The sequence below is a fragment of the Scyliorhinus canicula genome, chromosome 5 (assembly GCF_902713615.1).
Source record: "Scyliorhinus canicula chromosome 5, sScyCan1.1, whole genome shotgun sequence".
Taxonomy (NCBI): Eukaryota; Metazoa; Chordata; class Chondrichthyes; order Carcharhiniformes; family Scyliorhinidae; genus Scyliorhinus; species Scyliorhinus canicula.
The window spans coordinates 232068580-232094441 of NC_052150.1; the positions used below are offsets into that span (position 1 = coordinate 232068580).

The following is a 25862-nucleotide window of genomic DNA, read 5'->3' on the forward strand; positions in this document are numbered from 1 at the left end:
CCACCGCGGGAACATGGGTCCCAGACTCGTCATTCCCCACCGCGGGAACATGGGTCCGAGACTCGTCATTCCCCACCGCGGGAACATGGGTCCGAGACTCGTCATTCCCCACCGCGGGAACATGGGTCCCAGACTCGTCATTCCCCACCGCGGGAACATGGGTCCGAGACTCGTCATTCCCCACCGCGGGAACATGGGTCCCAGACTCGTCATTCCCCACCGCGGGAACATGGGTCCGAGACTCGTCATTCCCCACCGCGGGAACATGGGTCCGAGACTCGTCATTCCCCACCGCGGGAACATGGGTCCCAGACTCGTCATTCCCCACCGCGGGAACATGGGTCCGAGACTCGTCATTCCCCACCGCGGGAACATGGGTCCGAGGCTCGTCATTCCCCACCGCGGGAACATGGGTCCCAGACTCGTCATTCCCCACCGCGGGAACATGGGTCCGAGACTCGTCATTCCCCACCGCGGGAACATGGGTCCGAGACTCGTCATTCCCCACCGCGGGAACATGGGTCCCAGACTCGTCATTCCCCACCGCGGGAACATGGGTCCCAGACTCGTCATTCCCCACCGCGGGAACATGAGTCCGAGGCTCGTCATTCCCCACCGCGGGAACATGGGTCCGAGGCTCGTCATTCCCCACCGCGGGAACATGGGTCCGAGACTCGTCATTCCCCACCGCGGGAACATGGGTCCGAGACTCGTCATTCCCCACCGCGGGAACATGGGTCCCAGAGTCGTCATTCCCCACCGCGGGAACATGGGTCCGAGACTCGTCATTCACCTCCGAAAGGAACTCCGGTCCGGCCCACGTCTACTGCGGCACAATTGCATAATGTTTTGCACTGTTGCTTAGCAGCTCCAGGGACCCGGGTTCGATTCCCCGCTGGGTCACTGTCTGTGCAGAGTCTGCACGTTCTCCCCATGTCTGCGTGGGTTTCCTCCGGGTGCTCCGGTTTCCTCCCATAAGTCTTGAAAGACATGCTGTTAGGTGAATTGGACATTCTGAATTCTCCCTCTGTGTACCCGAACAGACGCCGGAATGTGGCGACTCGGGGTTTTTCACAGTAACTTTATTGCAGTGTTAATGTAAACCTACTTGTGACACTAATAAAGATTATTATTATTAGTGGTTTGTGCTGCTCGCCCATCCAACCACCAGAGAACCTGCTGCTTGGAGTCACCTTTAGCAGGACCGGAACTGGCCCCCCCCCACCCCCGCACACCCCACCCCGCGGAGCCGCCCGCCAAGGCACGGGCCGCCTGTAGAGTTGTGCCATTTCTCATCAGATTGGTACGAACAGGGTGAAAGAAAACTACAGAAATCTCTTTTCCCATCCCTATCAGATGTTATCGGTACGTTTTTGAATGGACACCATGAGTGTTTTAAAACTTAGAATGTGTGAACAATTTCCTACTGTGCAGGTGGCCATTCGGCCCATCGAGTCTGCACCGTCATTCCGAAAGAACACTCGATCCAGGCCCATCTCCCCACCCGGTTCCCGTTACCCCACCTAACCTTTTGGACACTAAGGGCAATTGATCATGGCCAATCCACCTAACCTACACATCTTTGAACTGTGGGAGGAAACCGGAGCACCCGGAGGAAACCCACGCAGACACGGGGAGACCGTGCAGACTCCAGTCAGGAAGAATAGAACGGTGGCGCGGCGGTTAGCACTGCTGCCTCATGGCGCTGAGGTCCCATGTTCAATCCCGGCCCCGGGTCACTGTCCGTGTGGAGTTTACACATTCTCCCCTGCCTGTGTGGGTCTCGCACCACAACCCAAAGATGTGCAGGGTAGCTGGATTGGACATGCTAAATTGCCCCTCAATTGGAAAAACAAGAATTGTGTACTCTAAAAAAAATTTTTAAACTAGCAGTCACCTACAGTCAGACTCGAACCTGGGTCGCTGGCCCTGTGAGGCAGCAGTGCTAACCACTGTGCCTACAGCACTCAGTCATGACTGAGACTTCTGGATAGCACTGTCAAAGAGTACAGTGAACTTTGACAGCATTTATTTCTAATTCACGTGCGCATCCTGTTCTGGAATTCGTGCGGCCTGATCTTCCTGAAGTGCAGCTTTGGGGGAGGTCAGCAGCCAGAAAAGCTTTTCAGGATTCTCAGGGTTTGTTCTTTCTGTTCTTAGTATTTTCTGTTATTGATATTTTGTGAAAATTTGAAAATTTTTTTTTTTTTTAAAAAACAGGAAATCACGCGGCCTGATGAACTGGTGGATCTGAAAAGCAACGGGCAACACGGTAGCATAGTGGTTAACACTGTTGCTTCACGTCTCCAGGGTCCCTGGTTCGATTCCCCGCTTGGGTGACTGTCTGTGCGGAGTCTGCACGTTCTTCCCGTGTCTACGTGGGTTTCCTCCGGGTGCTCCGGTTTCCTTCCACAGTCCAAAGACGTGCAGGTTAGGTGGATTAGCTATGCAAAACTACCCTTAGTGTCCAAAAAGGTTGGGTGGGGTTACTGGGTTACGGAGATGGGGTGGAGGTGTGAGCTTAAGTGGGGTGCTCTTTCCAAGAGCCGGTGCTGACTCGATGGGCCAAATGGCCTCCTTCTGCACAGTAAATTCTATGATTCTATGAGAGACCGTGAAATCGTACAGGCTCCAGTTGTGATGGCATAGGTGTTAGTGGCCTTTGGGTCTGCTCAGGGGCGCAGCGTTTGGTGCAGTGTGGAAAGCGGGAGTTTGATAAATCAGTGAGTTGCAGAGGGATGGGCTCCACTCTTTTTCTCCCTTTTCTCAGCTGGTTCTTAACCTTTGTACAGCGGAAGAAGCTGACTGGTAAAGGATAGTCACTCTCACCTCACATCTGGCATTCAGCCCTTGTCTCCATGTTTCAACCACGTTCCCAGTTATTCACCCTAGTTTGCATCCATGTGGCCACTGTGCCTTTTATTCAAAGTGCTACAATTATGCTGACTGGTGTGTTGTGTGGCACTGAATCGAATTTTCATGTACATTACATCAACAGCTTTACCCTCATTAACCCTCTCTGTGACCGCTTCAAAATAATCCAGCAAGTTAGTCAAATATAATTTTCCCTTCAGAACTCCATGCTGGCTTTCCTTAATTAACATGTATTTTCCGATGTGACTATTATTTTTCCCGAATTATTGCTTCTAGAAGTTTCCGCACCAGGCAAGTTAAACTAAGTGGTCTGTGATTGCTGGGTGAATCTTTCCAGCTGTATACAAGTGAAGCTGAAGGCTGTCCTCTGCTACCATCCCAGAGTCAAAAGGCTGCAAATTTCTGACTAGTGCTCTGTAATTTCCACTAGAAATCGCTCAGTAACCTTGATGAATGTCCACGTAAAATACCACTTCCATACAACTTTAACAATTGGATAGGGTTGCTGTATTTTAAGTGGACATGCATTCAAGAATACTGAGCGAAGTGTGCAGTTTTGGTCTCCTTCTCTGAGGAAGGATGTTCTTGCTATCGAGGGAGTTCAGCGAAGGTTTACCAGATTGATTCCAGGGATGGCGGGACTGTCATATGAGGAGAGATTGACGAGGTTGGGATTGTTCTCGCTGGAGTTCAGAAGCACGAGGGGGAATCTCATAAAAACCTATAAAATTCTAACAGGACTGGACAGGGGTAGATGCAGGAAGGATGTTCCCCATGATGGGTGTGTCCAGAACCAGGGGGCACAGTCTGAGGATACGGGGGAGACCATTTAGCACAGAGATGAGGAGACATTTCTTCACCCAGAGAATGGTCGGCCTGTGGAATTCGCTACCACAGGGAGTGGTTAAAATATTGTATGTTTTCAAGATGATATCGGGGGGGGGGGGGCAGGATTACGCTATTGAGTTGGATGATGAACCACAATCATAATGAATGGCGGAGCAGGCTCGCAGGGTGGAAATGGCCTCCTCCTGCTGTCTATGTTTACCATGTCCTGGGATGCTTCCTCTTCCTTGCTAAAGACAGATGCGGTGGCACGGTTGCTTCACAGCTCCAGGGTCCCAGGTTCGATTCCCGCTTGAGTCGCTGTGTGCGGAGTCTGCACGTTCTCCCCGTGTCTGCGTGGGTTTCCTCAGGGTGCTCCGGTTTCCTCCCACGGTCCACAGTTGTGCAGGTTAGGTGGATTGGCCATGATGAGTTGCCCCTTAGTTTCCAAAAAGGTTAGGTGGGATTACTGGGTTACAGGCATCGGGTGGTGGCATGGGCTTAAGAAGGGTGCTCTTTCCAAGGGCTGGTGCAGACTCGATGGGCCAAATGGCCTACTTCTGCACTGTAAATTCTATGATCTATGTTTAGGTGTACAGTATTCATTCAACATCTCAGCTATGCCCCCTGCCTCCTTGCGTAAATCCCGTTTTGACCCAAATCAGTCCTCCTCTCCTCCTTTACCACCTTTTTACAGTTATGTAGCTGGAGGAAACTCTGGAAACCCTTTCATGTTAGTTGCCAGTTTCTTTTCATGTTTTATAAGGGTCCTTCATGTTAACTCCCTGTTTATTCAATTATTTCCCCTTTTTTTTAATCATTGCTGCTATTATTTTGATCCCAGGAAGATTATTGGACATGTCTTTTTAAAACAAGAAGCCGGAGTCGTTAATTCAAACAGAGGAGTCTGGGATTCTATGCTGGTTTACACTGGAAGCTGCAGAGTGGACGGCATCAGTGACAGAGAGATGGGGTGGGACTCGGTTTGATTCATTGGCTGCTGACCAATGAATTGGCCCAAAAGGCTGAGCTCTGTCCGGTAACAGGTGGCGATTGGATCTGATCCATTGGATTGCTCTTCAGAATCCACGGTTTGGGTTCAGTTTGGTCCTGGCAGCCCTGGGAAAGGTTTTACTCCCCTCTCCCGTTGCTTTTCTCCAGAAAGGCCGTGCTTCTGAACTGGTAGAGAGCCTGGATGAATCTACATATAGGAGAACCATTGCAGGCTGTGCAAACAAAGTCCAGACCCTCCAACGTTTCCTCCTGAAACGACAGAGGCCTGGAAACAACCACAAACCGGAAGTATAATTTGATGTGACATAGTTTAAGTGCCTCTCCAGGGAAAGCTGTGAGCAATGCATTTCTAAACTACCGAGAAGTTGAATGAATGATGAATCTACTACAAAGATCATTCTAAGCTGTGAACCAAAGATTCTAATCTGCAAGTTTGCTGTGAAGAAAGTGTGCTAAAAAAATCTGAAGCAAAGACATATCTTTTGACATAAGTTTTTCACCCCTTTTCCCCCATTCGTGTTTGTCTGTCTTGCATGTGGTTCGAGGGTGTGGCAGTTACAGTGGGAGTCGGGAGATAAATGATAGTTAACCAGTTGTATTTACTGCATATCTTATTATACTTCTTGTTGGAAATAAACAATAATTGTGTTTAAACTTATAAACCTGGTGACTGCAATTATTGGGCAGCTGGGGGCCAAAGATTTCAGACATTTTTATTAAAATTATTGGTCTATTCACTCGCTCACGGTAGCGTAACAACCTTTTAATCTCCTCTCTGAACCTTCTATTTTTGTAAGGATCCTCCTGCCTGTTCCCTGCTTTCTCATTTTCATTTCTGTTATTTTTGTGATCACGGATGATTAATGACAATTTGAGCAGAAATCTGGGTTGGCTTGAATTGGAGATTGATCTGTGACCGTAAGAACATAAGAACTAGGAGCAGGAGTAGGCCATCTGGCCCCTCGAGCCTGCTCCGCCATTCAATGAGATCATGGCTGATCTTTCTGTGGGCTCAGCTCCACTTTCCGGCCCTAACACCATAACCCTTAATCCCTTTATTCTTCAAAAAACTATCTATCTTTATCTTAAAAACATTCAACGAGGTCGCCTCAACTGCTTAACCCACAATCCAAGGCCCCTCCCACCCGGCTTACTCACTCTTCCAACTTCTTCCATCGGGCAGGAGATACAGGAGTCTGAGAACACGCACGAACAGACTCAAAAACAGCTTCTTCCCCACTGTTACCGGACTCCTAAATGACCCTCTTATGGACTGACCTCATTAACACTACACCCTGTCTGCTTCATCCGATGCCAGTGCTTATGTAGTTACATTGTATACCTTGTGTTGCCCTGTAATGTATTTTCTTTTATTCCCTTTTCTTCCCATGTACTTAATGATCTGTTGAGCTGCTTGCAGAAAAATACTTTTCACAGTACCTCGGTACACGTGGCAATGAACAAATCCAATCCATCCATTCTTACCCCACTGAAGTTGGCTTTCCCCCAATTAATTACCTTTCACCCTGGAATGTTCTTTCTTATGTTCCATCCAAAGTCTAACGTTACGATGATCACTGACCCCTAACTGTTCTCCAAATAACACTTGATCCACTCATTCCCAAGGACCAAGTCGAGTCTGCCTCCTTTCTCAATGCATGAAAACAAACCACTGCCACACTTTCCACAGAATCCATAGAATTCCTACAGTGCAGAAGGAGGCCACTTGGCCCATCAAGTCTGCACTCACCCTCTGAATGATTTCTCTACCAAGACTCACTCCCCTGCCCTATCCCCATAACCCCACCTAACCCACACATCTTTGGACTGTGGCAGGAAACTGGAGCACCCGGTTATTGCTGTGGAGGGAGTGCAGCAAAGGTTTGCCAGGCTGATTCCTGGGATGGTGGGACTGTCATATGAGGAGAGTCTAAGTCGGTTCGGATTATATTCACTGGAGTTTAGAAGAGTGAGAGGGGATCGCATAGAAACTTACAAAATTCTAACAGGATGAGACAGGGTAGATTCAGAAAGAATGTTCCTGATGGTGGGGGAGTACAGAACTAGGGGTTATAGTTTGAGGATAAGGGGTAAACCTTTTAGGACTGAGGTGGGGAGAAATTTCTTCACCCAGAGAGTGGGGAATCTGTGGAATTCACTACCACAGAAAGTAGTTGAGGCCAAAACATTGTGTAATTTCAGGAAGGAATTCGATACAGCTCTTGGAGCTAAAGGGATCGAGGGATATAAGAACATAAGAACTAGGAGCAGGAGTAGGCCAGCTGGCCCCTCGAGCCTGCTCCGCCAATCAATGAGATCATGGCTGACCTTTCTGTGGACTCAGCTCTACTTTCCGGCCCGAACACCATAACCCTTAATCCCTTTATTCTTCAAAAAACTATCTATCTTTACCTTAAAAACATGTAATGAAGGAGCCTCAACTGCTTCACTGGGCAAGGAATTCCATAGATTCACAACCCTTTGGGTGAAGAGGTTCCTCCTAAACTCAGTCCTAAATCTACTTCCCCTTATTTTGAGGCTATGTCCCCTAGTTCTGCTTTCACCCGCCAGTGGAAACAACCTTCCCGCATCTATCCTATCTATTCCCTTCATAATTTTAAATGTTTCTATAAGATCCCCCCTCATCCTTCTAAATTCCAACGAGTACAGTCCCAGTCTACTCAACCTCTCCTCATAATCCAACCCCTTCAGCTCTGGGATTAACCTAGTGAATCTCCTCTGCACACCCTCCAGTGCCAGTATGTCCTTTCTCAAGTAAGGAGACCAAAACTGAACACAATACTCCAGGTGTGGCCTCACTAACACCTTATACAATTGCAACATAACCTCCCTAGTCTTAAACTCCATTCCTCTAGCAATGAAGGAAAAAATTCCATTCGCCTTCTTAATCACCTGTTACACCTGTAAACCAACTTTCTGTGACTCATGCACTAGCACACCCAGGTCTCTCTGCACAGCGGCATGCTTTAATATTTTATTGTTTAAATAATAATCCCGTTTGCTGTTATTCCTACCAAAATGGATAACCTCACATTTGTCAACATTGTATTCCATCTGCCAGACCCTAGCCCATTCACTTAACCTATCCAAATCCCTCTGCAGACTTCCAGTATCCTCTGCACTTTTCGCTTTACCACTCATCTTAGTGTCATCTGCAAACTTGGACACATTGCCCTTGGTCCCCAACTCCAAATCATCTATGTAAATTGTGAACAATTGTGGGCCCAACACGGATCCCTGAGGGACACCACTAGCTACTGATTGCCAACCAGAGAAACACCCATTAATTCCCATTCTGCTTTCTATTAATTAACCAATCCTCTATCCATGCTACTACTTTACCCTTAATGCCATGCATCTTTATCTTATGCAGCAACCTTTTGTGTGGCACCTTGTCAAAGGCTTTCTGGAAATCCAGATATACCACATCCATTGGCTCCCCGTTATCTACTGCACTGGTAATGTCCTCAAATGGGGGAAGGTGGGATCAGGGTATTGAACTTGATGATCAGCCATGATCAGAATAAATGGCGGAGCAGACTTGAAGGGCCGAATGGCCTTCTCCTGCTCCTATTTTCTATGTTTCTATGAAACCCACACAGACATGGGGAGAATATGCAAACTCCACACAGTAACCGAAGGCCTGAATTGAACCCGGGTCCCTGGTGCTGTGAGGCAGCAGTGCTAACCACTGTGCTGCGGTGCCATGCCACTCTCAGGCACGGCATTGCAGACCCTAACCACTCTGTGTGTGTGTGTGAAGTTACCAATTACGTTCAATCTGTGCCTTCTGCTTTTTGATTCTTTCACAAGTGAGGACAGGTTCTCCCCATCTACTCAGCCCAGGCCCCTCATGATCTTAAATATCTCTACCAGTTCTCCTCTCAGCCTTCTCTTTTCCAAGAAAACATTCCCAACTTCTCAATCTGTCTGCACAACTGAAGTTTCTCATCCCCAAAACCATTCTTGTGTAACTTTTCTGCACTCTCTCCAATGCCATTACATTGCAGTGCCCAGAACCCAGAACTGGACACAACGTTCCCTAACAGGTCAAACTAATAACTTATACAAGTTCAACTGTAGCCCCTTTCTCTTGTACTCTATGCCTCTATTAATAAAGTCCTGACTACTACCTGCTTTATTAACTGCTCTCTCCACCTGTCCTGCCACCCTCAATGATCTCTACACAGACACACCCAGCTCCCTCTGCTCCTGCGCCATCTTTAGAATTGTTTGATTTGATTTATTATTGTCACTTGTATTAGTATACAGTGAAAAGTATTATTTCTTGCATGCTGTACAGACACCGCTTACCGTACACAGAGAAAGGAGAGACTGCAGAATATAATGTTAGTTATAGCAAGGTGCAGAGAAAAGATCAACTTAATACGAGGTAGGTCCATTCAAAAGTCTGATGGCAGTAGAGGAAAAAACTGTTCTTGAGGCGGTTGGTACATGACCTCAAACTTTGGTAACTTTTTCCTGATGGAAGAGAGTATGTCCGGGGTGCGTGGGGTCCTTAATTATGCTGGCTGCCTTTCTGACGCAGCGTTATAATCTCTCCATCTTCCTTCAACCAAAATGCATCACTTCACATTTCACTGAATTGAACTTTGTCTGCCACTTGTCATCCCACTCCACCAGCCTGTCTGTACCCTTTTGAAGTGCGACACTATCATCCTCAAGATTCACAGTGCCTCTGAGTTTTGTATCATCCCCAAACCTTCAAATTCTGTCATTAACATATATAATAATGGTCCCAATGCTGACTCCTGGGGAACTCCATAACAAACTTTCTTCTCTTATTATTCAGCCAATTCCTATAGCTACTGTTCCTTTGTTGTGTGACCATAAGACATAAGGGCAGAATTAGGCCACTCGACCCATCGAGTCTGCTCCACCATTCAACCATGGCTGATATTTTCTCACCCCCATTGTCCTGCCTTCTCCCCATAACCCCTGATCCCCTTATTAATTAAGAACCTATCTATCTCTGTCTTAAAGACACTCAGTGATTTGGCCTCCACAGCCTTCTGCGGCAAAGAGTTCCACAGATTCACCACCCTCTGGCTGAAGAAATTCCTCCTCATCTCTGTTTTAAAGGATCGTCCCTTTCGTCTGAGATGGTGTCCTCTGCTTCTAGTTTTTCCTACAAGTGGAAACATCCTCTCCACATCCACTCTGGTGGCAGTGTGGCACTGTATCGAATGCCTTCTGAAAGTTCATGTACACCACATCAACAGCAATTTCCTCATTGCCCATCTGTTGCCTCTTCTAAAAAAATTCTTGCAAGTTAGTTGAACATGATTTTCCCTCAACAAATCTACTCTGGGTTTCCTTATTTAACCTGCATTTGTCCTTGTGAACAGTAACTTTGTCCCAGATTATTGTTTTGAGAAGATCCCCCCCCCCCCCCCCGCAACCAAAGTTAGACTGACTGGACTGTAGTTACTGAGCTACAGAATTGAACAAAGAACCTGTGATGCTGAGGATCTCAGCTGGAGGCTGGGAGAATTTCAGGCTTAAGTTGGCTTCCAGCTTGTCTTTTGCTGCGATGAGCAGGACATTCCCGTAATTGTGGACGGGATGTTTGTGGAACACCCCCCCCCCACTGTCCGTCACCATTCGCAAAGTTAATGAGACATGACCACAGAGCTCAGGTTTGATCTGTTGGTTGTGGGATTGCTCAGCTCTATGGCATGCAAGCTTGTGTCATCCCCAACTAAAGAACTAGCCACGAAAGGGCAGCAGTAAAATAGCAATAATAATCTTTATTAGTGTCACAAGCAGGCTTACATTAACACTGCAATGAAGTTACTGTGAAAAGCCCCTAGTCGCCACATTCCGGCGCCTGTTCGGGTACACAGAGGGAGAATTCAGAATGTCCAATTCACCTAGCAGCACGTCTTTCGGGACGTGGGAGAAAACCGGAGCACCCGGAGGAAACCCACGCAGACACGGGGAGAACGTGCAGATTCCGCACAGACAGTGACCCAAGCCGGGAATCGAACCTGTCGCTGTGAAGCAACAGTGCTAACCACTGTGCTACCGTGCTGCCCTTAGTGATTTTTTTAAAAAATAACAGACTGCATATTAAACGTAGACTGTGTGTGTGTTACCAGAGTGAACATTAGGTGGCAGAATTTAACGAGAAACTTGGGTCAGAAACAAATGTGCTCAACTTAAATAAGGGTAATTATAAAGGAACGGGGGCAGAGTGGGCTGGGAAAGGACTTTAACAGAAAAGACGGTTGATCAGCAATAGCAGATGTTTCTGAAAATGCTTCATGACTCCAAACAAAGAGGAAAAGGATTCTGGGAAGGGGATAAAACAATGACGATTAACCAGGGAAGTTAAGGGTAATATTAAACTGGAAAAAAAAAGAACGTGGCAAAGTTTGTGGTAAGGCAAAGGATTGGGAAAGTTTTCTAAAACCAACATAAAATGACCAAAAAGTAATGATCAAGCGGAAAAGGATAAACTAAGATTAACTAGCAAGTGATATAAAAACCAACAGCAAGAGCTTCTTTAAATATATGAAAAGGAAGAGAGAGGGGCTACAAGAGCAGGTCAAGGGCTCGGAATCCTCCAGTGAGTAACTCACCTCCTGACCCCCCACCAAAGCCTGCCCACCATCTACAAGGCACAAGTCAGGAGTGTGATGGAATACTCTCCACTTGCCTGGATGAGTGTAACTCCAACAACACTCAAGAAGCTCGACACCATCCAGGACAAAGCAGCCCCGCTTGATTGCTCCCCTTCCACAAACATTCAAACCCTCCACCACCGACGCACAGTGGCAGCCGTGTGTACCATCTACAAGATACACTGCAGGGATTCACCAATGTTCCTCAGACAGCACCTTCCAAACCCACGATCACTACCATCTAGAAGGACAAGGGCAGCAGATACCTGGGAACCCCACCACCTGGAGGTTCCCCTCCAAGTCACTCACCACCCTGACTGGGAAATATATCATCGTTCCTTCACTGTCGCAACATCCTGGAACTCCCTCCCTAACAGCACAGTGGGTGGACCTATACCACTGCAGCAGTTCAAAAAGATTGTCTCAGAGGGCAGTGGAATTCTTTACCGCAGAGGGCTGTAGAGGCTGGGTTGTTAAGTATGTTCAAGGCTGAGAGAGACATCTTCGAATCAGTGAGGGAATAGAAGGTTACGGGGATAAGGCGGGAAAGTGGAATTGAGGATTATATTAGATCAGTCATGCTTTCAATAAATGGATGAGGGTCTCAATGGGCCGAATGGCCTACTTCTGCTCCTCCGTCTTATGGCCTGAATAGAGAGATGCTGAAATATTGCAGCAAACTGATTCTTTACCAGCACTTCCAGTTCATTGCTGCCGAGATCCAACTCCTCCAGTTTCACCAGGAAAGACAGGGACCTGCAGGAAAAACACAACACTGGTAACTAATCCAGACCCCAGACACGACCCCCCCCCCCCCCCCCAACACGACAGGGACCCCCAGACAGGGGCCCCCCAACCGACAGGGACCCAACCGACAGCCCCCCCCCCCAAAGACAGGGACCTGAGCCCCAGACAGGGACCCCCCCCCCCCGCCCGACAGGGGACCCCCGCCCCCGACAGGGAGGCCCACCCCCCCGGACAGGGACACCCCCCCCCCCCCCTCAGACAGGGACCCCCCCAGACAGGGAGCCCCAGACAGGGACCCACCCCCTCAGACAGGGACCCCCCCCTCAGACAGGGACCCCCCCCTCAGACAGGGACCCACCCCCTCAGACAGGGACCCCCCCCCCTCAGACAGGGACCGCCCCCCTCAGACAGGGACCCCCCCCTCAGACAGGGACCCCCCCCTCAGACAGGGACCCCCCCCCTCAGACAGGGACCCCCCCCTCAGACAGGGACCCCCCCTCAGACAGGGACCCCCCCAGACAGGGAGCCCCTCAGACAGGGAGCCCCTCAGACAGGGACTCCCCCCCCAGACAGGGAGTCCCAGACAGGGAGCCCCAGACAGGGAGCCCCAGACAGGGAGCCCCCCCAGACAGGGACCCCCCCCCCCCCCCCCAGACAGGGACCCCAAGACAGAGACCCCCAGACAGGACCCTCAGACAGGGACCCCCCCAGATAGGGATCGCCCCCAGACAGGGACCCCCCCCCAGACAGGGACACCCCCCCCCCCCCCAGACAGGGACACCCCCCCCCCCCCCAGACAGGGACCCCCCCCCCCCCCCCCCCAGACAGGGACCCCCAAGGACAGAGACCCCCCCCCCCCCAGGACAGACCACCCCCCCCAGGACAGACCCCCCCCCCCAGGACAGACCCCCCCCCAGGACAGAGACCCCCAGAACAGGGGACCCCCCAGACAGGAACCGCCAGACAGGACCCGTCCGGGGCCCGGGAGCCCCAAACAAGACCCCCAGATAGGACCCGTCCAGGAGCTGAGAGCCGCAGACAGGACCCGTCCGGGGGCCGGGAGCCAGGAGCCCCAGACAGGACCCGTCGGAGAGCTGGAACTTTCGTTACGCAGGCCAATACAGCAGCCAATGGCTGCACAGAAAGATCCAACAAACAGAACCGAGGTAAAAGCTGAGTGAATCTGTCTTGGTTCAGAGGTCATTGCCCCAGCATACTGCAGGCAGATCAATGTCCCAGCATACTGCAGGCTGATCAATGTCCCCGCATACTGCAGGCAGCTCAATGTCCCCGCATACTGCAGGCAGATCAATGCCCCCGCATACTGCAGGCAGCTCAATGTCCCCGCATACTGCAGGCAGATCAATGCCCCCGCATACTGCAGGCAGATCAATGCCCCCGCATACTGCAGGCAGATCAATGTCCCCGCATACTGCAGGCAGATCAATGTCCCCGCATACTGCAGACAGATCAATGTCCCCGCATACTGCAGGCAGATCAATGTCCCCGCATACTGCAGGCTGATCAATGTCCCCGCATACTGCAGGCTGATCAATGTCCCCGCATACTGCAGGCAGATCAATGTCCCCGCATACTGATGTCTAGCACAAGGGGACATAGCTTTAAATTGAGGGGAGATAGATATAGGACAGATGTCAGAGGTAGGTTCTTTACTCAGAGAGTAGTAAGGGCGCGGAATGCCCTGCCTGTTGGACTCGCCAACACTAAGGGCATTTAAATGGTCATTGGATAGGCATATGGATGATAATGGAATAGTGTAGATGGGCTTTAGATTGGTTTCACAGGTCGGCGCAACATCGAGGGCCGAAGGGCCTGTACTGCGCTGTAATGTTCTATGTTCTAGAAGATAAGTAAGTTTGCAGATGACACGCAGATTGGCTGGGTGGTTGTCAGTGTAGAAGGAGTTAGGTTACAGGAGTATACAGACGGATTGGTCAGATGGGCAGATCAGTGGTAGATGGAATTTAACCTTGAAAAATGTGAGGTGATGTACTTTGGCAGGAGTACCTAAGAACAGTAGGCCATTCAGCCCCTCGAGCCTGTCCCATCATTCAGTGAGGTCGAGGCTGATCTGTGACTTAACTCCATATACCTGTTCTTCCTGACATCTCTCCTGAACGGTCTGGCCCCAATCTTTAGAATATGCCCCCTAGATTTAGAATCTCAAACCCAGTGGAAATAGTTTATCTTTATTTACCCTGTCTTTCCCGGTTAATATCTCGAATACTTTGACCGGATCATACCTCAACTGTCTAAATTCTAGCAAAAACAGGTCTAATTTGAGTAATTCCTCCTCGTAACTCAACCCCTGTAATCCAGGTCTCATTTTTGTAAACCTGCATTGCTCTAACTCCAAGGCCAAAATATCCTTCCCAAGGTGTGGTGCCAGAGCTGCTCACAGTGACTCCCAGTGGGGTTTAACCAGAGTTTTGTAAAGCTGCAGCATAACCTGTATCTTTATTTTCCAATCCTCTAGTACCAGCCTCCCCGAACAGGCGCCAGAATGTGGCGACTAGGGGCTTTTCACAGTAACTTCATTGAAGCCTACTCGTGACAATAAGCGATTTTCATTTTCATAGATATAAAGGCTGGCATTCCATTAGCCTTTCTGATTATTTTTCATAGAAACATAGAAGATAGGAGCAGGAGGAGGCCATTCGGCCCATCGAGCCTGTTCCGCCATTCATTATGATCATGGCTGATTATCCAACTCATTTGTGCGGCACGGTGGGACAGTGGTTAGCACTGCTGCCTCACAGCACCAGGGTCCCAGGTTCAATTCCCGATTGAGTCACTGTCTGTGCGGAGTCTGCACATTCTCTCCATGTCTGCGTGGGTTTCCTCCGGATGCTCTGGTTTCCTCCCACAGTCCGGAGGTGTACAGGTTAGGTGGATTGGTCATGATAAATTGCCCTCAGTGTGCAGGGATGTGCAGGTTAGGTTATAGGGTTATGGGAGTAGGGAGGGGTGATTAGGTGAACGGATAGGGGTAGAGTGCCCGTTAAAAGGGCCGGTGCAGACTCGATGGACCGAACGGCCTCCTTCTACACCGTAGGAATTCTATTCTATGAATAGCCTAATCTCACTTTCCCCCATATCCTTTGATCCCCATCGAGGTTTTTGCATTTGTTCCTGGCATTTTAAGGATCTGTGCCCCTGAACCCCAAGTCTATTTGGACATCCACTACCCTATTTCCATTTAGAAAGTGCTGTGCTTTATCCTTTCTTGGTTCAAAATGGAGAACCTCACACTTGCTCACATTAAATTCCATCCAAGCTGTTTACAATGTATCACTAGCGAATTTGGATATTGGACTTTCATCATCCAAGCCATGATGTGATGATGCCGGCGTTGGATGGGGTGCGCACAGTAGTAAGTCTTCCAACACCAGGTTAAAGTCCAACAGGTTTGTTTGGAGTCACTAGCTAGAAGAACACTCACCTGATGAAGGAGTCACGCTCCGAAAGCTAGTGATTCCAAATAAACCTGTTGGACTTTAACCTGGTATTGGAAGACATCACCCAAGTCCTGAATGAATAGTTTGGAATTGAGGCCCCAAGACATATCCCCGTGGTGCCCCACTGTCAACCTGTGCCAATTAGAGTAATTACCCATTATCCCCACTTTCTATCACCTGCCATTCAACCAGTTTCCTAACCAGATCAATAATTTGCCCTCAACTCCGTGGGCTTCCAGCTTCGCTAACAGCCTCTCCTGTGAGACTTTATCAAATGCCTTCTGGAAGTCCATATAAACGACATCCACAGACATTCCCCTGACCAGTACTTTGGTCACCCCTTCAAAAAATCCTCAACCCGAACTCTTCCCCTCATAATTTTGTACACCAGTGACTTTACAGAGAAAACAAAACAGCGAAGGGACAGGTTATACCATAGCTACTCACGTTGGCAGTGTCTTCAGCAGGTTTTCTCGAAGTTCCAGTGTCACCAGGTTGGCTAAGCTACAAAGGAACAGAAAGGGAAACCAAATTGAACGCATTCAAAGAAACAAAGATAGACATTTCAGCTGCCGAGTAGCCCCTGTCCCGTCTCGGTTTAACCCAGTCCATTGTCAATTAGTCAGGTTGTAAATTGTTTCTGCCACCACTGGACACGATTCACTTACTTGCCAATATCATTCGGCAGAGCCTGTAGGGAGACATCATTGAGGGAGAGATGGGCAAGGATCCGTAACTGAGTGAATCCATCCGGCAGCCTGCAAGAGACAACGTGAACATGTGAGAGGGGCTCTGTGATGGCGGGGGGCGGCGGGGGGCAGGAGGCAGACGGGGCGGGGGGGGGCAGGGGGCAGACGGGGCGGGGGGGGGGGGGGCAGGAGGCAGACGGGGCGGGGGGGGGGGGGGGGCAGGAGGCAGACAGGGCGGGGGGGGGCAGGAGGCAGACGGGACGGGGGGGGGGGGGGGGGGGGGGGGGGAGGAGGCAGACGGGGCGGGGGGGGGGGGCAGGAGGCAGACGGGGCGGGGGGGCAGGAGGCAGACGGGGCGGCAGGGGGCAGGAGGCAGACGGGGCGGGGGGGGGGGGGGGGGGGGCACGCAGAGATGGATTTAGCGGAGGAGGCAGTGAACAGCGAGGCAAACCTGGATTATGCACAGTGAGGCATGCCCAGCAGTCTACTTTGGTGTCATTGTCAGACAAGCCTGGACTCCTGGAGACCCCTGATAGGTTGCAGTGTCAACAAAGCTTTGACATTTACTGCTGGGGCCAGTCCCCCACCTGGGTCAACATTCCCCTCATTCTATAAGAGTCAGTAAAATGAGGTGACCAGATGAGGAGGAATTTCTTCTCTCAGGGGGACAGTGAATCTGTGGAATTCCTTACTGCAGAGAGCTGTCGAGACCAGGTCTTCAACTATGTTCAAGGCTTGAGAGACACAGATTGTTAATCAATCAGGAGTAAAGGGTTCTGGAGTTACGTACGGCAGGAAAGTGCAGTTGAGGATTATCAGATCAAATTGGACATAATCTCTTTAAATGGCGGAGCAGACTCGATGAGTCGAATGTCCTACTTCTGTTTCTACATCTTATTGATTTCTCCCTTCACCGTCCCACTTCAGTCTGTTATCCACACCAGCTTTCGCTAGATAATTTCTTTTTTTTTTATTCATAAAGGGATCAAGGGTTATGGGGAGAAGGCAGGAGAATGGGGATGAGAAAATATCAGCCATGATTGAATGGCGGAGCGGATTCGAGGGGCCGAGTGGCCTAACTCTGCTCCTATGTCTTATGGTCTTAATTATTTTATCGGGGCGAGGGAATTGCTGACTAGGCTAGCATTTATCCCTGCTCAGCTGACTTCCTGAACCACTGCAGTACGCGAGGTACAGGGATATCCACTGTGCTGTAAGGGAGGGAGTCCCAGGACGTTGTCCCAGTGACAGTGAAGGAACGGCCGATATATTTCCCAGTCAGGGTGGTGAGTGACTGGGTGGGGAACTTCCAGGTGGTGGGGTTCCCAGGTATCTGCTGCTCTTGTCCTTCTAGATAATAACAGTTGATCGTTTGGAAGGTGTTGTCTAAGGAGCCTTGGTGAGTTGCTGCAGTGCATCTTGTAGATGGTACACACGGCTGCCACTGTGCGTCGGTGGTGGAGGGTTTGAATGTTTGTGGAAGGAGGACCAATCAAGCGGGGCTGCTTTGTCCTGGATGGTGCTGACTTGCTCCAGCATTCTTAATAATATTAATAATAATAATAATCTTTTATTGCCACGTTATCAAGTAACTGTGAAAAGCCCCCAGTCGCCACATTCCTGTGCCTGTTTGGGTAAGCTGAGACGGGAATTGAACCTTCGCTGCTGGCCTTGTTCTGCATTACAAGCCAGCTGTCTAACTGACCTAAACCAGCTCCACTCACCCAACCAAATACAGAGTATTCCATCACACTCCTGATTTGGAGGTGGAGTTGAGACCTAGAAGCGATCAGCCATGATCTGACTGAATGGCGGAGCAGGCTGGAGGGGCTGAATTGCCTCCTTATGCTCCTAATTCTGATGTTCCTACAACTTGTGCCTCTAAGCATTGTTACTGTACCTGGAGAGGGGATTCCCACTGAAATCAGCTATTTCCAAAGACTTGCAGAATTTAATACTTTCAGGTATCTCTGGGATATCTGTGGAGACAGAAACAGCAAAAATCTCCTGACATTAATATCGGTCCTGACAACAGATTCCTCTGAACAGGAAATCCAACAACACATCACCTGGCCATGGTCCAGTCAGAAATCACCGCAGATTCCTCAATCCTGGCATGGGATGGAGAGGTCTGTACGAAGCATGGGATGGAGATTGGTGACAAAAGCACATTGTATAGCACACACCGAGCAACAAAATAAAGGAAGCACAAAGCCTGTAGCAGAATGGTTCAACTAGACTAGTAATCAGCATTCTGGACTAGTAACCAGCAAGCCAGACCAGTGACCAGCAACCCAGACTAGACTAGTAATCAGCAGCCTGACTAGTAATCGTAGAATTCCTACCGCGCAGGAAGCCATTCGGCCCATCGCATCTACACCGGTCCGCTGAAAGAACAGCCGGGGCTGCACGATGGCGCAGTGGTTAGCACTGCTGCCTCACAGCACTGAGGATCCGGGTTCGAACCCGGCTCAGATCACTGTCTGTGCGGAGTTTGCACATTCTCCCCGTGTCTGTGTGGGTCTCACCCCCACAACCCAAAGATGTGCAGAGTAGGTGGATTCACCACGCTAAATTGCTCCTTAATTGGAAAGAAATAATTTGGTACTCATAGACCATAGAACGATACAGCGCAGTACAGGCCCTTCGGCCCTCGATGTTGCACCGACATGGAAAAAAAACTCTAAATGTATTTTTTTATAAAACCCTATTGAAGCTGTATCCCCATAATCCCATCACCCCACATAAATGGTATCCCCATAATCCCATCACCCCACATAAACTGTATCCCCATAATCCTACATAAACCGTATCCCCATAATCCCAAATAAACTGTAGCCCCATCACCCACATAAACTGTATCCCCATAATCCCATCACCCCACATAAACTGTATCCCCATAATCCCATCACCCCACATAAACTGTATCCCCATAATCCCATCTCCCCACATAAACTGTATCCCCATAGTCCCAAATAAACTGTATCCCCATCTCCCCACATAAACTGTATCCCCATAATCCCAAATAAACTGTATCCCCATAATCCCAAATAAACTGTATCCCCATAATCCCATCACCCCACATAAACTGTATCCCCATAATCCCAAATAAACTGTATCCCCATAATCCCATCACCCCACATAAACTGTATCCCCATAATCCCAAATAAACTGTATCCCCATAATCCCATCTCCCCACATAAACTGTATCCCCATAATCCCAAATAAACTGTATCCCCATAATCCCAAATAAACTGTATCCCCATCTCCCCACATAAACTGTATCCCCATAATCCCAAATAAACTGTATCCCCATAATCCCAAATAAACTGTATCCCCATAATCCCAAATAAACTGTATCCCCATCTCCCCACATAAACTGTATCCCCATAATCCCAAATAAACTGTATCCCCATAATCCCAAATAAACTGTATCCCCATCACCCCACATAAACTGTATCCCCATAATCCCATCACCCCACATAAACTGTATCCCCATAATCCCAAATAAACTGTATCCCCATCACCCCACATAAACTGTATCCCAAACTAGTAATCAGCAACCCAGAGTAGTAATCAGCAACCCAGAGTAGTAATCAGCAACTCAGATTAGTAATCAGCAACCCAGAGTAGTAATCAGCAACTCAGATTAGTAATCAGCAACCCAAACTAGTAATCAGCAACTCAGATTAGTAATCAGCACCCAAACTAGTAATCAGCACCCAAACTAGTAATCAGCAACCCAGAGTAGTAATCAGCAACCCAGAGTGGTAATCAGCAACCCAGATTGGTAATCAGCAACCCAGATTAGTTATCAGCAACCCATACTAGTGATCAGCAACTCAGATTAGTAATCAGCAACCCAACTAGTAATCAGCAACCCAAACTAGTAATCAGCACCATAATTAGTAATCAGCACCCTAATTAGTAATCAGCACCCAAACTAGTAATCAGCAACCCAGATTATTAGTATTCAGCAACTCAGGTTAGTAATGAGCAACCCAGATTGGTAATCAGCAACCCATACTAGCAATCATCAACTCAGGTTAGTAATGAGCAACCCAGATTGGTAATCAGCAACCCAGATTAGTAATCAGCAACCCAAACTAGTAATCAGCAACCCAAACTAGTAATCAGTAACCCTGATTAGTTATCAGCAACTCAAATCAGCAACCCTGATTAGTTATCAGCAACCCAAACTAGTAATCAGCAACCCAGATTAGTTATCAGCAACCCAGATTAGTTATCAGCAACTCAGATTAATAATCAGCAACCCAAACTAGTAATCAGCAACCCAGATTAGTAATCAGCAACCCAGATTGGTAAGGCTCCAGCTATTTTTCCCCTTGCCTCCGCAGTAACCTGGAATAGATCCCATCTGGCCCCGGGGACTTGTCTACCTTAATGCAATTTAGGATATTCAACACTTCCTCCTTCAATATAATGAGGTTGGCAAGAACATTCACACACCTATCCCTGACCTCAACATCCATCACGTCCTCCCTGGTGAATACCGATACAAAGTACTCAATAAGGATTTCACCCCCTTCTTGTGGTTCCACGCATAACTCCCTCCATGTCCTTGAGTGGGCCTGCTCTTTCTCTTGCTACACAACATACCATTTGCCTTCTTTGCCGCCTGCTACACCTGCATGCTTACCTTGAGTAACTGGTGTACAAGGACACCCAGGTCTTGTTGCACATTCCTCTCTCCTAATTTATGGCCATTCAGATAATAGTCTGCATTCCCATTTTTGCTCGTCCCCAAACATACACACACGCTCACTCCCAAACACGCACACATGCGCACACTCCCAAACACACACATGCTCGTTCCCAAACACTGACACATGCTCGCATCCAAACACGCACGCATGCGCATGCTCCCAAACACACGCCCGCTCCCAAACACACATGCATGCGCGCGCTCCCAAACACACATGCATGCGACGCTCCCAAACACGCACACAGGTGCACGCACCCAAACACGCACACACACGCTCCCAAACACACACGCACACGTTCACTCCCAAACACGCACGCATGCGCCGCTCCCAAACGCACACACACTCACGCTCCCAAACGTGCACACACGCTCGCTCCCAAACGCGCACACAAGCTGGCTCCCAAACGCACGCACGCGCACGCTCCCAAACATGCATGCACGCGCTCCAAAACACGCATGCACGCGCACGCTCCCAAACACGCATGCACGCGCACGCTCCCAAACACGCATGCACGCGCACGCTCCCAAACACGCATGCGCCCGCTCCCAAACACGCATACGCACGCTCCCAAACACGCATACACACGCACGCTCCCAAACACGCTTCCAAACACGCATACGCACGCTTCCAAACACTCATACACGCGCACGCTTCCAAACACTCATACACGCGCACGCTCCCAAACACACACACACGCACGCTCCCAAACACACACACGCACGCTCCCAAACACACACACGCACGCTCCCAAACACACGCTCGCTCCCAAACACACACGCTCGCTCCCAAACACACACACGCTCGCTCCCAAACACACACACGCTCGCTCCCAAACACACACACGCTCGCTCCCAAACACACACACGCTCGCTCCCAAACACACACACGCTCGCTCCCAAACACACACGTGCACGCTCCCAAACACGCTTCCAAACACGCACGCTTCCAAACACTCATACACGCGCACGCTTCCAAACACTCATATGCACGCACGCTCCCAAACACACACACGCACGCTCCCAAACACACACTCGCTCCCAAACACACACGCTCGCTCCCAAACACACACACGCTCGCTCCCAAACACACACACGCACGCTCCCAAACACACACACGCTCGCTCCCAAACACACACGCTCGCTCCCAAACACACACGCTCGCTCCCAAACACACACGCTCGCTCCCAAACACACACGCTCGCTCCCAAACACACACACGCACGCTCCCAAACACACACACGCTCGCTCCCAAACACACACACGCTCGCTCCCAAACACACACACGCTCGCTCCCAAACACACACACGCTCGCTCCCAAACACACACGTGCACGCTCCCAAACACGCTTCCAACACGCACGCTTCCAAACACTCATACACGCGCACGCTTCCAAACACTCATATGCACGCACGCTCCCAAACACACACACGCACGCTCCCAAACACACACTCGCTCCCAAACACACACGCTCGCTCCCAAACACACACACGCTCGCTCCCAAACACACACGCACGCTCCCAAACACACACACGCTCGCTCCCAAACACACACGCTCGCTCCCAAACACACACGCTCGCTCCCAAACACACACGCTCGCTCCCAAACACACACGCTCGCTCCCAAACACACACACGCACGCTCCCAACACACACACGCTCGCTCCCAAACACACACACGCTCGCTCCCAAACACACAAGCATGCACACGCTCCCGCGCGCATATGCTTCCAAACACACACATGCACGCTCCCAAACACACATGCGCACACATGCTCCCAAACACAAAGCACGCGCGCGCATGCATGCTCCCAAACACACACACGCGCCCTCCCAAACAAACACATGCGTTCGCACGCTCCCAAACACGCACGCATGCTCCCAAACATACGCGCGCACACAAACTCACCATTGCGAGAGATGTCGAGCTCAACAAGCTGCATGAAGTTAGCGACCTCTGGAGGCAGCCTCTGGATCTCATTGTCACTAAGTCCCAGCTTCCGCAAGTTTAACAATCTGAAGAAAGGCTGGAAGACATAGAAATAGAAAGGGGTGTGAGTGTACTCGGAAGGAGGGAGTACTGTACAAATAGAAAGCTGGTCTTCCTTGTGCAATTTACAAACCATTCTGCATCCTCTCCCTCCATCTTCCTCTCTCGTCTCCTCCAATCTTGTAGTTCACCCCCTCCTCCAGTTACCTATTGCCATTCTGTACTCTCACATTCTCATCCTCCTTAATCATCAGACACCTCCCTCAACTGGCCCAAACTGCCCCCCTCACACACACAGAGATGTTTTAAGTTGAAAGTGTTATGCTCACCCCTCCAAAACTATTTGCTCTGAAGAATGTCACAAACTCAGAAGTGTCACCCTAGAACAGGGGTGGGCAAACTACGGCCCGCGGGCCGCATGCGACCCGCCAAAGGTCTTTATGCGGCCCACCAAGATCAAGTCATAAAAAAAATTAAAAAAATTTTTAAAAATTTTTATTTTTATTTTTAAATTTTGTTTTTTAATTTTAACGTTAATGGGGGGGCTGTTGGGTTACTGGTATAGGGTGGATACGTTGACTTGAGTAGGGTGATCATTGCTCGGCACAACATGTGTTTCATGTGAAGTTTCTACTTTAAAATATTAATTAATAAAAATTAATTGCTTTTTTTCTCTTTAAAAACCTTTTATTTTGGCTATTTTAAATATTAATTATTTTACTTAATATACTATGCGGCCCTTTAAAATTGTGAATTTCTGAATGTGGCCCTTGCACGGAGAAGTTTGCCCACCCCTGCCCTAGAACATGCTCAATCTCAGTCCTCTGTTCCAGTCAATCGCAGCCGGTCCAACTCCTTCAATCATTCCACCCTGTTCCTCCAGCCTGAACAATCATTCATAGGAGCAGGCCATTCAGCCCCTTCAGGCGCTTCATTATTCACACAAATCAAGGGCATTAGCACCTCAATTTTATTGGGCAGCACAGTAGCACAAGTGGATAGCATTGTGGCTTCACAGCGCCAGGGTCCCAGGTTCGATTCCCGGCTTGGGTTACTGTCTGTGCGGGGTCTGCACATCCTCCCCGTGTCTGCGTGGGTTTCCTCCGGGTGCTCCGGTTTCCTCCCACAGTCCAAAGACGTGCAGGTTAGGTGGATTGGACATGATAAATTGCCCTTAATGACCAAAAAGGTTGGGAGGGGTTATTGGGTTACGGGGATAGGGTGGAAGTGAGGGCTTAAGTGGGTCAGTGCAGACTCGATGGGCTGAATGGCCTCCTTCTGCACTGTATATTTTATGTTCTATTTGCCAACCTGATATATGGGGCCAACAAATCAGAAAGAATCCAGAACAAGTGAAATAATCTTAAAATTTAAGCGAGACCATTCTACAGTGAAGTCAGGAAGCGCTTGTTCACACAATGGGCTGTAGAAATGTGGAACACTCGCCCTCCCCCTGGCTGCTCGAATGATTGAAGCTCACAAGACTAAGATGGACAGTTTTTGTTCAGAAAGCACATTGAGGAATATTGATCAAAACGGCTAAATGGAGTTGAGGAAAAGGTCGGCTGTTAGCAAATTCCACTGGGAGCAGCTGGAAGGCCGGATTGGCGAGTTGAAAAGAAGGCCCACTCTGCATGAAGTGTTGGATCTGGGCCGTGCTCATTGGCTTGTCTCACACCTCATTCAGTATGTGCCAAGAATGGAAATCAGAAACGTCTCCTTGCTGATACATCCATTGAGGAGTGCAGAATGGAATCATTATCCACGCCTCATTAACTCACACAGTAATATATTCCCAGTGCCAGAGCTGGCAGATTAGCTGCACAGAAACCTGAATTTCGAGCTCTCGAACAGGGAGAGTGCTGAAGCTAACAACCACCAGCCTTCAGTTCCAGGTACCCACTTCAGGAAACAATATTGAGACACAGCAAGGAACTGGGCAAAATCTGGTCAAAGTGCGACACAGGGAATCATGGTCTGCCCAGAACAGGCTGCACAAGTGTGAGCAGAAATCCTCCACCAGTGGACAGCCTGTCGATCAACAAGGGGCCCCTTCAGAGACTGCAGCCCCGATGGACAGGGCAAACCCAGCCCAGGAAAATCACACCCACAGTTCGGGGCTAACCCAGCCCGGGAAAATCACACCCACAGTTCGGGGCTAACCCAGCCCAGGAAACTCACACCCACAGGACGGGGCAAACCCAGCCCAGGAAACTCACACCCACAGTTCGGGGCTAACCCAGCCCAGGAAACTCACACCCACAGTTCGGGGCTAACCCAGCCCAGGAAACTCACACATACAGGACAGGGCTAACCCAGCCCAGGAAACTCACACCCACAGGACAGGGCTAACCCAGCCCAGGAAACTCACACCCACAGGACAGGGCTAACCCAGCCCAGGAAACTCACACCCACAGGACAGGGCTAACCCAGCCCAGGAAACTCACACCCACAGGACAGGGCTAACCCAGCCCAGGAAACTCACACCCACAGGACAGGGCTAACCCAGCCCAGGAAACTCACACCCCACAGTTCGGGGCTAACCCAGCCCAGGAAACTCACACCCACAGGACAGGGCTAACCCAGCCCAGGAAACTACACCCACAGGTTCGGGGCTAACCCAGCCCAGGAAACTCCACACCCATAGTTCAGGGCTAACCCAGCCCAGGAAACCCACACCCACAGGACAGGGCAACCCAGCCCAGGAAACTCACACCCACAGTTCGGGGCTAACCAGCCCAGAAAACTCACACCCATAGTTCAGGGCTAACCCAGCCAGGAAACTCACACACCCACAGGACAGGGCTAATCCAGCCAGGAAACTCACCACCCAAGGGACAGGGCAAACCCAGCC

The 25862-nt window shown here is 49.7% G+C and overlaps 1 protein-coding gene across 1 annotated transcript in view; it reads right to left on the bottom strand.

Moving 5' to 3' along the window:
• Window positions 1-23047, bottom strand: part of LOC119965732 (protein scribble homolog) — a 154861-nt gene extending 131814 nt beyond the window's left edge. Inside the window, 5 exon segments of the mRNA XM_038796494.1 lie at window positions 12074-12137; window positions 16055-16111; window positions 16276-16365; window positions 18197-18275; window positions 22928-23047. Coding sequence (XP_038652422.1) covers window positions 12074-12137; window positions 16055-16111; window positions 16276-16365; window positions 18197-18275; window positions 22928-22961 — 324 coding nt within the window. The 5' untranslated portion in view covers window positions 22962-23047.
• Between the last annotated feature and the right edge of the window lie 2815 nt (window positions 23048-25862).